Source organism: Sparus aurata, chromosome 21 (genome assembly GCF_900880675.1).
Source record: "Sparus aurata chromosome 21, fSpaAur1.1, whole genome shotgun sequence".
Classification (NCBI taxonomy): domain Eukaryota; kingdom Metazoa; phylum Chordata; class Actinopteri; order Spariformes; family Sparidae; genus Sparus; species Sparus aurata.
The window spans coordinates 29,631,820-29,645,831 of NC_044207.1; the positions used below are offsets into that span (position 1 = coordinate 29,631,820).

At 44.7% G+C, this 14,012-nt stretch overlaps 1 protein-coding gene across 5 annotated transcripts in view; it reads left to right on the plus strand.

The window, feature by feature from the left end:
• LOC115572007 (vasoactive intestinal polypeptide receptor 2-like) overlaps positions 1-13,472 on the plus strand; it is a 41,528-nt gene extending 28,056 nt beyond the window's left edge. For all 5 annotated transcript variants that reach the window (XM_030401736.1, XM_030401737.1, XM_030401738.1 and 2 more), the window contains 9 exons: positions 2,346-2,443; positions 3,116-3,248; positions 6,801-6,948; positions 8,324-8,384; positions 9,537-9,606; positions 9,802-9,893; positions 10,589-10,718; positions 10,832-10,873; positions 13,092-13,472. In XM_030401736.1, coding sequence (XP_030257596.1) covers positions 2,346-2,443; positions 3,116-3,248; positions 6,801-6,948; positions 8,324-8,384; positions 9,537-9,606; positions 9,802-9,893; positions 10,589-10,718; positions 10,832-10,873; positions 13,092-13,265 — 948 coding nt within the window. In that variant the 3' untranslated portion in view covers positions 13,266-13,472. The remainder of the gene's footprint in view (positions 1-2,345; positions 2,444-3,115; positions 3,249-6,800; positions 6,949-8,323; positions 8,385-9,536; positions 9,607-9,801; positions 9,894-10,588; positions 10,719-10,831; positions 10,874-13,091) is intronic.
• Positions 13,473-14,012: the final 540 nt, after the last annotated feature.

Here is a 14,012-nt window from a genome sequence, read left to right on the forward strand (position 1 = left end):
GGTTGTTTTAGCGTCAGAATCAGAATTCCTTTATTTGTCACACAAACGGGGACATTTCTTTGTCACAGCAGCCAGAAAGTAATACTGCAATAAATAATAATAGTAGTAAAACATATTGATGTGTAAGAGCAGAGGCGGACAGTCGGAGGCGTCATGTTTGTGATTTTATCTGGTCAAGTTGCAGATTTTCTCTTTTGTTGGACTTCTTTCTGATAATTCTGTTTCTCTTTTTGTCCGTGAAAATCATAAAACCGCTACATGAAACCTGCTTTTGACTGGAAGTTGATCTTCTTTTACTGAAAAGTCACCAGGATGCATTTTATCTTCCAGTAAAATGAAAAATGACAAATTACATGATGGTAAAAACTCTTCAGACTGCAAAGCGTTTATTTCCCCTTTCTTCTTCCTTCACTCCCGACAACCATCTTTATATTTTTTAATCTATATCAGTAACAGGAACAAACAGTGTTGGAGAATAGAATAGCCATTATTGTCATTGTACTGTGGGGGGTACAACGAAATTTAGGGTGCTCTCACAGAGCCACCGTGCATCACAAAAAGAAGACAAACAGCATACCACAAAAACATAAACAGCACACAACAAGACAAAACAAAACAGGCTAAAAAAAACACCAAAGTCTCGGAAGAAGACACACAAATGAACCCGTCGGACCATGTTCTGCACGGCAAAATTACTGTTTTTATGAATGGAGTCTGGTGGCTGTGAAGGGAGAGAGAGATGTACGAGCTGTTCGAACAACAGGACACAAAGGTTTGTCTCTGCAGGATCCTTCCCATGAGTCTGTTACACACTTCCAGTTTCATTCTGAGTCAGTAGCTAAAACACAAACTTTCAAAAGTTGCAGCCTGTTTCTCAGCTACTGGATCAACTCTAAAGCTTCCGTTACCTCGTAGACATTTAGACCCCAAAATATGTCCCCTAAAAAGTGAAAACTCTGGACACTATAAGGTCAAAAATAATGCAATGTGTTTGGTTGTTTTCCTGAATCAAAGGAATGTGACCCGGTTAATTGGTGCCGACACACTACATGACATTTCACAACACCGACTGGAAGCAGGACAGAAGGTCACAGAGTCTATTTACTTCCCATACTGTTGCAGACAAACCCTCACATGGTGCTTTAGTCTCAGTGTCCTCGTTATCTGGTGTTTTTATTCAAGAATCTAAACTGATTTTGTTTTAAATGTGATCCGTCTGTCATCCGTGATATAAACCGCAGCATCAACCTTCATCTTTAGATATTGTGGGATTAATCGTCTGCCTGTGAGGTCTTGTTTTGTTGCTCTCCCCGTTTCGCTCACTTTTGGTCACGAACGGTGCAGCTGAATCGTCCATTGTGCCGTCCTCGCTCGCACCTCCTCCTCCTCCTCCTCGTTTCAGTTCACTGCCCCTCGAAACCAGTGAGCTTTGCTGGCAGAGAACTCAGAGAACATCGCCAGAGCTTCAGCTGTGTCCAACAATTATGAAGATTATTCTTTCAGTCAGGACGTAACGCTGAAAACTTGCACCCCTCTTTTCGCGTCCCTGAGAGATTGAGTGGGATCAGTTGTGTGATGACTCCGCTGTAGAAAAACCTCAACAGATGAGGACGTAGAGGAGGGACATCTTTTCCAACAGATGATATATTAGTGTAACGTTCTGTCCTCCACTGATTTATATATTTATTCAAGCAGTGTGAGAAGAAAAATCATTGCTTGGATGAGAGTAAAAAGGACAGAATCAAGTCTGCTGATTGAGCTGTATCACATGCAGCCTTTTCAAGCATGTACACTAAGGCTGGGTATCACCAGGTACCTCGCGATACGATACTATCACGATATTTTGCCCACGATAACGATAATATCACGATACAGTGATTCTGCGATAATCGATATATTGCAAAACATTTCATCCACGATACATCACGATATCTGTGTCACTGAAGAAATTCATAATTTATTGACTGCAATGAATCCATTTCACAGGAATTACAGCCAAGTAAACAAAGAGTATATTGCACAGTGACTGTTCTTAACACACATACTGACTACAACTGTCATTAAATATCTATATGTGTGGGTTTCAGAGCTACTTAAACCATTTTTTAAATTTTATTTGGTTGTATACCTATGTTTGAATAAAGATAAAGCTGTCCTCCGAAGAGGGGTGGTGGGCCAAAAAAAAAAAAAAAAAATGTAAAAAAAATAAAATAAAATCACCCCGAAAAGATCAACGAAACAAACAACACACCATCTGAAACCTGAGAATGAGAACGTAATGGATCAATTGTGACAAACACACTAAGAATAAAACAGTGATTTCTCCTCTCGTCTCTCGCCTGCAGCTCGTCTTCTACGTGGTCGTGCAGACGTTGTACACTCTGGGTCACAGCCTGTCGCTGATCGCCCTCACCACGGGCAGCGCCATCCTCTGTCTGTTCCGGTAAGACGGCATGTTTCTGTGCAACGTGAGATAACAAAGAGAAAAAGGAGGAGAGTGGGTGGTCTTCATTTCAAGCTCAGTTTTCAGGTCTTTGCCTTTTTTTTAAATCTTCACGCGCTTGATTGGCGCGCGAGCGGTCTGACGAGAGGCCGTCGGTTTAATTTGGTCGGAAATGAACGAGCACTAATTTCACAGCTTCATCTTTAATTGTCAACAGATGTGTGTGTGTGTGTGTGTGTGTGGCAGCCTCTCAGTTTACGCGTTAATTGGATTTAGTTTATTCAGTTTGTTAATTTGAATTATGCTGATTGGAGCTCTCTCTCTCTTTTCTTTCTCCCTTTAATCTGCTGTTTGGATTAGTGTTTTTTTTTTAAAAAGCCACTTGAGATCTGACCGCAGCAGCAACGTGGAAAACATGCATAAATCAGCAAGGCATTAAAAATATAAAATGTAAGATTCCTGCTTTAAAATGTCGGTTGCTGTCCGCCGTGTGGTGAGATTATTCCTAATGTGTCCAACAGAAAGTGTTTGTGCCGGTACACATCATGACGTTGAGATCTGTGACCCGACTGTATTTAGATTTTTCAATAAGCAGATGATCTCAGGACTCCGTGCAGGTTGATGTCGATCGAACGTTACTGTCTTTATTTCATCGTGTTGTTTCCTGCGCAGGAAGCTCCACTGCACCAGGAACTACATCCACCTCAACCTCTTCTTCTCCTTCATCCTGAGAGCCGTGGCCGTGCTGGTGAAAGACGACATCCTCTTCAACCGAACCTCGCAGTGCTCCAGCCAGCCGTCACTGGTGAGATCGCCACCTCCGCCTCAGTGATGTGCAGTCGCCCCCCCTTGTGGCCCAATTGTTGAAAAACGTGTCCTCCTGGGAGCCAAAACGTGCGCTAAAGTGCCCTCCCGGGAGCCAAAACGCGTGCTAAAGTGCCCTCCTGGGAGCCAAAACGTGTAAAGTGCCCTCTTGGGAGCCAAAAAAGCATGCCAAAGTGCCCTCTTGGTTAGCAAAACACACTAAACTGCCCCCTTGGCTGGTTAAAATATGATAAACTGCTCTCTAGGGAGCCAAAACGTGCGCTAAAGTGCCCTCCTGGGAGCCAAAACGTGCGCTAAAGTGCCCTCCTGGGAGCCAAAACGCATGCTAAAGTGCCCCCCTCGGAGCCAAAACGTGTAAAGTGCCCTCTTGGGAGCCAAAAAAGCATGCCAAAGTGCCCTCTTGGTTAACAAAACACACTAAACTGCCCCCTTGGCTGGTTAAAACATGATAAACTGCCCTCTAGGGAGCCAAAACGTGCGCTAAAGTGTCCTCCTGGGAGCCAAAACGTGTCCTAAAGTGCCCTCTTGGGAGCCAAAAAAGCATGCCAAAGTGCCCTCTTGGTTAGCAAAACACACTAAACGGCCCCCTTGGCTGGTTAAAATATGATAAACTGCCGTCTTGGGAGCCAAAACACGTGCTAAAGTGCCCTCTTGGGAGCCAAAACGTGTGCTAAAGTGCCCTCTTGGGAGCCAAAACATGCACTAAAGTGCCCTTCTTTTCGCCCCTGCCCTTCAAAAAGTCTGTGCACGCCACTGCTCCACCTCCACCTCTCTCGAGTCTTTGCCTTAGGAAGAGAGAAAAAAAACATGAAGCAGCACACTGTTTCAGTGCGCTGCTTCCAGCTACAGCCTGTAAAATGAAATGTAAATGAGGTTTTACAGAAACGAGGCTTCACATTTTTCTGTTTTTGAATTTTTATTATTGAGTTCATTAACTGATACCGCGGATGATGCAGAAACTCCGGCCACATACCGAATATTGGTTGGCATGTTTTGATAACAGAGCAAAATGACGTCCCGTTCCTCCGGCAGCAGAACCAGAATGTTCATTTTGTTTTGTTTTTCTTTGCCAAACTTTTCAAATTATCCCATGCTCGGCACAAACCTCCCCGAAAAATCAATCAAATGTTCATTTGGAGGCTCGGCACATACAGTAGATTCCACCAGGGATCCAGACGCACAACTACTCCTGCTGCACCGTCCATTTCTCCATCCTTTATCTGTGTGTTCAAATGAATCACTGCAACACCAGTGAACATGCTTCATCTGACAGCATGTAGCTGCACTGTGAAGCCGTCTGAATCACACCCATTAATGTGGACGAGGTGGATTTAGGAGTTTATCTGGACATTTAATAAATAAATAAAAACTTTTTGGGTGAAAAATTCTCTTCTTACTGCTTTGAATCCAGGCCAACTAAGCTGCTGCTATCCTCCCTGAAGCTGTGGACAGGGTTTCTTTTTTTTGTTTTTAAAAGATCAAGTTTGCAGAAACAAGAAATACCTGATTAATTTGAAATGCAGTGCAGGACTTCAGAACAGCCTCAGGATGTGGCTCAAGATGAAAACACGAGATTTAAGGATCAAGTTTTTAACTCAACTTAAAATAAATAAACTTTGGTGGACTTTCCTTCATTACAAGTTCAGATATTGACATTATACGCAGATGAAACTCTTTAAAAGTTAAGTATACGTACCAGATACTCGCTCCTTAATACCTGCCAGAGGTGGATTTCTTTGTTCGATGTTGAGATTCAGTTTCCGTCAGTCAGTTCGGCAGGAAGAATCGTTCGTTCGTTCAGGAGCGTTTCAGGTACAACGTGGTTTAGCGGTGAATCATATAATGCAGTTCTCAGCTCCTCATTCTCAAACGATCGTGCTAACGATCACTATACAACAAGTAGTTCCGACCAAGCAATCTGATTGGTCAACAAAAAATTTAGACCGTTCTCAAATCAGCATGACAGCACGCCTGTGGCAACATAGTAACTGTCAGAGCTGGAGCAAAAAAATAAAAAGTGCAACTTGAAATTCAAACTTTCTGTCGTAAAATATGCAGAGGAAAACTCTGGAGAAGCAGCCGCTAGACGTTTCTCTGTCGACCCCAAGAGAGTGAGAGATTGGCGATAAAATAAAACAGAGCTTCAGTGTCTGTCCGAGGAGGACAGCGACAGGACCAGGCTGCCTGCTGGAGGGAGGAAGAAGGCTAGGGAGGATAAACATGCGGGGATGAGTTATCAGCAAACAGGCACGCCACGAGAGAGTGTCCCGCAAAATGATCAGGGAGAAACAAATGTCCGCCACCGTGAGTGACAGCAGAGATGAGGAGTTTGCCGCAAGTGCTTGTTGGATAAATCGTTTCCTCCGCTGAGAGGAAGGAATAAATGGCTAATCCTAAATAAACACCTGGTCTGTTAAGTGATTAAAACAAATAAACACCCTGGCTATTATTTGGTATTTTACGGTACTTCAGGAAATTCCGAGACCGCGATAAAACATTAACGTCAGCTCAGAGTTCATCATCTGGGAATAGAAAATCCTTTCTGTTGCTAGGTCGTTACTAAGGGTTGGATTATTTGCTGGAGTGGTAACTACGTTCCATTACACATATGAGTGTAACAGTGTCCTAGACTCAGCATACGATTGGCTCTTCACCACTCTGATGACTAAACAGTGAACAACACAGCGACTCGTCTGTGAGAACGACAGAGCGAACGAGAGAGATGTGAAACGTGGAATCAGGTCAGTTCGTTCCCGTTAAAGAGTCGTTCCTTCGAACTGATTTGTTCGCAAACGAGCCATCTTTAATTCCTACCTGATGGCACTAGACTGCATTAGTTTGAGCTGTTGTTGTACATAATAAACTGGAGGTTACACTGTGAGGGTTTAATTTGGAAAGTTCAATAAATACAGAGCAAATATTTTATTACTTTTTAATTTCCAGCACGTCTGCGACTTGTTTTGAATATAAACTTGCAGCCAGATAACAGAAGCTTCCCTGTTAATCACATTTACATTAATTAAATGTATCTTAAATAAAAATACAGTATGAAATCAAACTCAATCATTATTTGAATCAGGAAATAAGCACAACGATAAAGATGGCAACCGTGGACTGTTCAGTTGAGTGACGTTCTGTCATCCGATCCTTTCTGAATTCGTGGACTCTTCCTAGTTAACAGTCTTTATTTCCCCTCCAGAGTGAAAAAAATCCCCGTAGCGTCTGACCTTTAACACTCCCGTCTGCTCGCTGCTTGTTACATTGCGATCTGCAAATTAAAGCTCACCCTGCCGGTGAACTCATCGATCGCCCCCAGTGGAAAACGGGAACGTACACCCACATAAAGGCCCCGTTAGCCCGCCGCGTCTCCGCGGATGTACGAGTCTGTACCACAGAAACAGACGGTGTGTGCACGATAGACTTACATGGGACTATGACTTAAAGGTTAATGGTCCCTGCTGAGGAGTTATTGATAGTGTGACATTAAACCTTTCAGTGCAGAGTTAAGATGTCTGACCTTTGTGTTCTTCAGGTGGGATGTAAAGCCAGCCTGGTGTTCTTCCAGTACTTCATCATGGCCAACTTCTTCTGGCTGCTGGTGGAGGGTCTGTACCTCCACACGCTGCTCGTCGTCATCTTCGAGAACAGACACTTTGTCGTCTACATGTTCATCGGCTGGGGTGAGCTGGGAAAAAGAACTACAGTCAGTCAGAAAATGATTTAAAGGGATATTCCGGTGTAAGTTTAATCCATGGTCTAAATCACCGTGAAACTGTGTTAGACTCCCTCTCGAGAGATCAAGTTAGCAGACCGCTAATTTACGGAGTTTTATCAACCTCAGAAACGACCGCACGACAGCAATACACTGCAGTAAATGGATCCAAATATAAACCGCCACCAAAAATGCTCAGAACAGCACCAAACTTCAGCAACAGTACAAATAGGGTCTCAGCACATAGTCCGGGCATCTAACCTCCGCTAGCTTAGCTGGATTTCTATTGAAAAGCTGACTAAATTTACCACTCTTCTGCAGCAGCTTCCTGTTGGCGGGAAGTCCCGACGAGTCGATTACCGAGTGCAGTAGAGTTCCGCGGCTCATGGATGAAAATGTATGATTATGACTCCATGGAAAAGCAATCAAAGTTCATGTGTGTCTTACCTGCCAGTTTATAACAGTTATTATCGAGAGCGGACAGGGAAAAGAACGGAATTGAGCATTTCTAACCGCACTCGGTAATCGTCGCGTCGGGACTTCCCCGACCCGGAAGCTGCTGGAGGAGAGTTGAAATCTGTTTTTAGCTTCACAATAGAAATCCAGCTAAGCTAGCGGAGGTTAGATGCCCCGGACTATGTGCTGAGACCCTATTTGTACTGTCGCTGAAGTTTGGTGCTGTTCTGAGCATTATTTGTGGCTTTTTGGTGGCGGTTTATATTTGGATCCATTTACTGCAGTGTATTGTTGTCGTGCGGTCGTTTCTGAGGTTGATAAAACTCCGTAAATTAGCGGTCTGCTAACTTCATCTCTCGAGAGGGAGTCTAACACAGTTTCAAGGTGATTTAGACCATGGATTAAACTTACACCAGAATATCCTTTCAACAGGAAGTTTAGCAGCTTTTTGGAGTAAGTCGTTCTCTCTTGGTCGAAGTTTTGAACATTTTTTTAGAGCTTCAAGGCAAAACAGCATCGCAGCAAACAAACTAAACAACTAAAGTAGCTGGAGCCATTTTTATTGCTTCAAGTTATGATATGTAAGGTGGTTGTGTTTCTGACTTTTCCATTGTGATTTGAACCCGTGGACTACGCCAACATTTCCGCATTCAAATATGAAAGAATGACTAGAACATTGTTATATATTTTGTTGAGTTGTTTATTAAAATGATCCTCAATGTTTCTAAAAATGTTCGAGGTAACGATGTGTTTCCGTTGGTCACCTGTCTCTAAATCTTACGGGGAAACGTCAGATGAAGTGGGTGAAGGAGACTTAACGTAACAAGAATTAAACTTTAATATCACCCTCGTTCTTCATATCGATGTTTTCTTGTGATCGTTTGCAGGAATCCCCACCGTGTTCGTCTTTGCGTGGGTGCTGACGAGGATTTACCTGGAGGACACGGGGTGAGCGCCGTCAAACAAACCTCTCCGCAGCACGTTGCTAATCATCTGTAATTTGTTTTGCATCAGAGGAACATACCATCGAACGTTGTGCACTTATTACTTTATTACCTCCTCCTTTATTATGCGATAGGAGACATCATCAGCGTTTGAAAGCGGTGTGTCGATATTCGACAGGCATTTATGTTGTTTCATTAGTCCACAAATCATATTTTATCAATTAGATTCTGTCGGTGGATAATCCTACAGGGGCTCAGCTTCCTGGATTATAAGATCCCATGTCAAAGAGCACGTTATTGAATAAGTCAGCTGGTGGGATTTGCATCGAGCGGTGATCATTAGGAGCCTGGTATCATGGATCTGCTCTGTTGCACATTATTACAGCTGGTTATTAAGCGAGTGGAAGCTGAGTGGGCGCGTTGTTAAAGAGACTTTCAGCATAAACAGTGACAAAGGACAGCGAGGTTATAGCTCCTCACTGTGTGGAGAAAGATGATGTAGATTTATCTGGAAGTTTTTGGAAATTGGAAATAGTAGTTTTGCAGTTCGGCTCAAATCGACTCACTTTTTGTTTTCCACTGCAGGTAAATATCGATTTACCGTAGGCGGGATTCTTAAAGATCATTTACGTCCCTTGTACGAATGAAAATGTGTCCGTCTTTCTCCAAGAATGTTATCGTACCTGTCCACATGTGTTGCCAAGGATGTTGAGCAAATACATCCAGTGGAGGCTAAAGCGATGCAGTGTTAAATACATCCTGATGTTTCGATAAAGGTTATTTCCAGGGCTCTTAATCCGGCATTGTCCGGACTTCATCATCGTGTCCTTTGGGCGACACTCCCCTTACACAATTTCGATTTCAACCACATCCGTAAGCTTTCAGAAAAAGGTGCACAAATACAGACGGGAAAAATAAAACCCAGGGAACATTCAGGAGGGATTATAGATTCTCCGCCTGATGTGGAAATACATTGGGATTTTCCAGGACGAGCTGGAGCTGGAAATCTTGCATCTAGCCTTCGAGAAGTAATGGATGGATTTGTGACTTGACTAAGATCTGCCCTGAAGGATGTGAAACTCAATTTATGAAACAAATGACTTCAAAAAGATTGTCAGAAAAATATGTACATTATGGTTCTTTATTGTGCCCTCAGATGCTGGGAGACAAATGACAACCTCGTACCGAACTTGGTGATCAATGTCCCGATCGGATTCTCCATCACGGTAAGTTGAGCTTCAATCCCTCCTGCTGATCTGCAGGTGTTTCACGTGCCTGGTTAGGGATTAAACAAACCCCCTGCAGCAAATCAGCATCAAGTCTTCTGTGGGTGGAAAAACGTCCAACACGGCAATAACAGAATCACCCCTTGTGGGTTGTCGGGCTTCTGATATTTTTTTATTTCCTCCCCCGTCTCCAAGGTGAACTTCATCCTGTTCATCAGCATCATTCGGATCTTGATTCAGAAGCTGAGGTGTCCTGACGTGGGCGGCAACGACCAATCACAATACAGGTACTCATCGTTTAATTAATCCACCCACTTGTGCCACAAACCTGTTTTTTTTTTCATAAAGTTCACGTTTATGTGTCAGTAAAAGCTTCACCTGCTCAGTCAGAGTTAAGATGCTGCGGATAAACTCGAAACAAAGAAACCTGATAATCTGAAACGCCCGCTGCAGATTTTACTCCCTCAGTGTTTTGCTGCCTGCAGAGATAAGAGTCGTGCGAACGCTGATGCAACTCGACAGCGTTTCATGATTTGCCTCTGAGAAGCGGGAGGGGGGGGGGTGAAACCTCTACGGAGTCTCGGCCCAGTCACAGGCAGCGTGTTTTAATCTTCAGGCAGTTTTACCCTCCAGGAAACAAATCTGAGCCGCTGCCTAGTCGTCAGGTGTTCACGCATCCTGCAGCCGCGAGGAAAAGCAAGAGGTGATGAAAAGAACTTGGACGTGCCCGGCTCGGTCCAGTGAATCTCTCTGTTTGTTTCCGTGAATATTCAGCATCAGCGATCTTGTATTCCAGCGTAGGGCTGAGCAGAGGTGACAGCCGGAGAATGAGAACGGCAGGAAGGATTTGTCCATCTTTTATGGGAGTAGTAGGAATAATACAACACTACATCTGTGGCTTTCCAAAACCTTTTTTCCCATCAGCACAGCACAAAGCATCCGAGTTGACCTCATAACTGTTCATTCCTTGTGTTTCTCTCAGGCGTCTGGCCAAATCCACTCTCCTGCTGATCCCCCTGTTTGGGATCCACTACGTGGTCTTTGTCTCTCTCAGCGAATCCATCACAGAACACTATAAGGTCTTCTTCGACCTGGCCCTCGGATCCTTTCAGGTGCTGCACTATTTAGTCCCTCCACCCCACGACGTCTATTACAACACGTGATCCTCGTGTAAATTTGAGATTATGCTGAATTACCTCTGATGTTTGTTGTTTTCTGTTTTCAGGGTCTGGTGGTGGCCATCCTGTACTGCTTCCTCAACTGTGAGGTAAGCTTAGTAAAGTTAGTAAAGTAAAGTGTAAAGTGTAAGTAAAGTGATATCGAGTGATTTAAGTGAGAAGTGAAACTGATTCAACACAGTCAACACAAACAGGACCGACGGTTTGGACCTCCAACCAAAATCCAATTGCACAAAACATTAATTCCCCTCTTAGTATTTAAATTTAGAGAGTCAAAAAAAAGAAAAGAAATATAAAAATAACAAAATCTAATTATATAATTATAAATATATAATTATAAATATCCCCATTAATGCTTCTGCGCTCGGCTGATAACAGGCTTATTTAGAAACACACAGCTTCATTTCATTGTGGTCTGTAAGTGGAAACATTCGATAAATGATTTCAGGAAATTTGTTTTGGTCGGAGCTAAATATGTGAGAGTGTGTGTCCTCATTTCACCAGAGCATTATTTTAATTAAACATATTTGGGATTTGTATTATTCAAACAGCGAGGCCTTCTTGTTTAAAACATGGACGGCTTATCATCGTTCTTCCAGTCCGAACATCTGCGTCTCAAAGAGCTGAAACCGACCCAGATCCAGTGAATAGAACTGATCGGATCAGATAGAAGTTTAAACTAAGTCACAGACGGAAAGAGGAACAGACTCCATCATCGTAAACAAGAACAGACTTCGCTTTGTGATAATGAATATAAAACTAACCCTCTGGTATTACTGTCGGCGTCGCTGGTGCATCAAGAGCGTTAGCAGCCTGGCTACCGCTAGCAGCATGGCTACCGCTAGCCGCCTGGCTACCGCTTGGAGCATGGCTACCGCTAGCAGCCTGGCTACCGCTCGGAGCATGGCTACCACTAGCAGCATAGCTACCGCTAGCAGCCTGGCTACCGCTAGGAGCATGGCTACCGCTAGCAGCATGGCTACCACTAGCAGCATAGCTACCGCTAGCAGCATAGCTACCGCTAGCAGCCTGGCTACCGCTAGGAGCATGGCTACCGCTAGCAGTATGGCTACCGCTCGGAGCATGGCTACCGCTAGCAGCATAGCTACCGCTAGCAGCCTGGCTACCGCTAGCAGCATGGCTACCGCTAGCAGCCTGGCTACCGCTAGGAGCATGGCTACCGCTAGAAGCCTGGCTACTGCTAGCAGCATGGCTACCGCTAGAAGCCTGGCTACCGCTAGCAGCATGGCTACCGCTAGAAGTCTGGCTACCGCTAGCAGCCTGGCTGCCGCTAGCAGCCGGGCTACCGCTAGCAGCATAGCTACCGCTAGCAGCCTGGCTACCGCTAGGAGCATGGCTACCGCTAGCAGCATGGCTACCGCTAGCAGCCTGGCTTCCGCTAGCAGCCTGGCTACTGCTAGGAGCATGGCTACCGCTAGCAGCATGGCTATCGCTAGCAGCATGGCTACCACTAGCAGCCTGGCTATCGCTAGCAGCCTGGCTACCGCTAGAAGTCTGGCTACCGCTAGCAGCCGGGCTACCGCTAGCAACATGGCTACCGCTAGCAGCCTGGCTACCGCTAGCAGCATGGCTCCAGTCTCAGGTCCTGGTGGTGAGAGGAAACACGCATCAACCCGGGATCAGACTTTCACACCGGAGCGCTCTCCATCGAGTGAACATCCGTCTTCTCACTCGGTTCCCATCGCTCTCCGTCTTCACACAGTTCCCACAGTTTTTCCACCTGCTCCAACGTTACCTGTTGATAGCGACCGGGCAAAAAACAAACGCCTCTTTCTATTTTGGTCGCACAATGTCTGTGTGAAAAACCCAGCCTGGTTTCAGACCAAACATCACCGTGAACGTGAGGTTTACAAGAACTAATCTCTGCGTGGATGGTGTGATTTTCCTCCAGACATTACACTGTGACATCAGTATTTACTTCTGAATGATGAAACTGAAGCCAAAGGTTTTTCTGTTGCAATTTTGAGCTGTACAAAGTGAAACGATGTGACTGGAAGTGAAGCTTTGTTATGTCTTGAATAAGAGTCGTAAATCTGTCTCAGTGTTTAAAAGCTGCGTGGCTCTTACTCTGGTTAAATAAGGTCTCTGTTTACAGTGTAGTTTAACATGTGCTAAACAAAAAGTCCACTTAAATTTGGACCGTTTCATCATGAGGTCTTATCACAGCCAGCCGACTATGAATCAGAACATTTTGCGGGTAGACGAGATGTTTTGTTGAGGTCGGTTTGTCCCTTCACAAGCTGAAGTTTGATTCCCTGTTGCATGTTTGTTTTTGTAACTCTGCAGGTTCAAGGCGAGCTGAAGAGGAAGTGGCGGAGTATGTGTCTGAACTGCCGCCTGAGCAGAGATCGCCACTACAACAGCACCTTCGCCTCCAGGAACGGGTCGGAGCACATGGTGCAGTTTCACCGCAACTCTCGAACGCAGTCCATCCTGCAGTCGGAGACCACGGTGCTGTGAGGACCCGACGGACCCTTTAAAAAAAACAAAACAATCAGACCGTCTGCAGGTTGAACTGGGTCGAACAGTGTTACAGGTGATTTTAACTCAAAGTAACACATGGGTGGGAATCAATACAGGCATTCGAATTGCACCTGAAGTGGACCTAAAGTGGTTCTGATCACCATCAAGAGTACACAATACAATAAAGTGGCCGCACCCATCTGATACTTGTTAAAATCACCGCTTCATGAATGGATTCTGACCCCGGTCAGCACCTGAGCCCGGCTCGTCTGGGCTTCTGGTAAACAGCGGGGTGTTTTTTTTGTTGTTGTTGTTTTTTTTATTGATCCAGAACCTGAACTGTTCTGACACACTGCATCATTTTCAATGGATATTTAATGAACTGCTGTCATCGAGAAGTGCTGTGCATGCTCCAGATCCATCCGTGCTTCGACTGTTTTTGACACTGCTGCTGTCGTGATGAAGAAAATGCAGGTCGCTCAGACCGAAGACGTCGTGTAATCAAAGCGTTTGTGTCCGACGGGAACTTCTGCTGAGATCGGTGACAAAACCGCTGACACCTGATTCGTTGACAAGCTTTATTCAAACAGCTCCAGCTTTGACTCCAGCCTGAGAGAGAGAACACAGGAAACATTTCACAGATTTGTTTTTGTGCAATTTCGAGGGCAGGACTGAGGTTTTCCAGTGGGAAGCCAGTGAGGGATCACATCCCACAGAGACGTGTGCTGATCTACACTGTACATG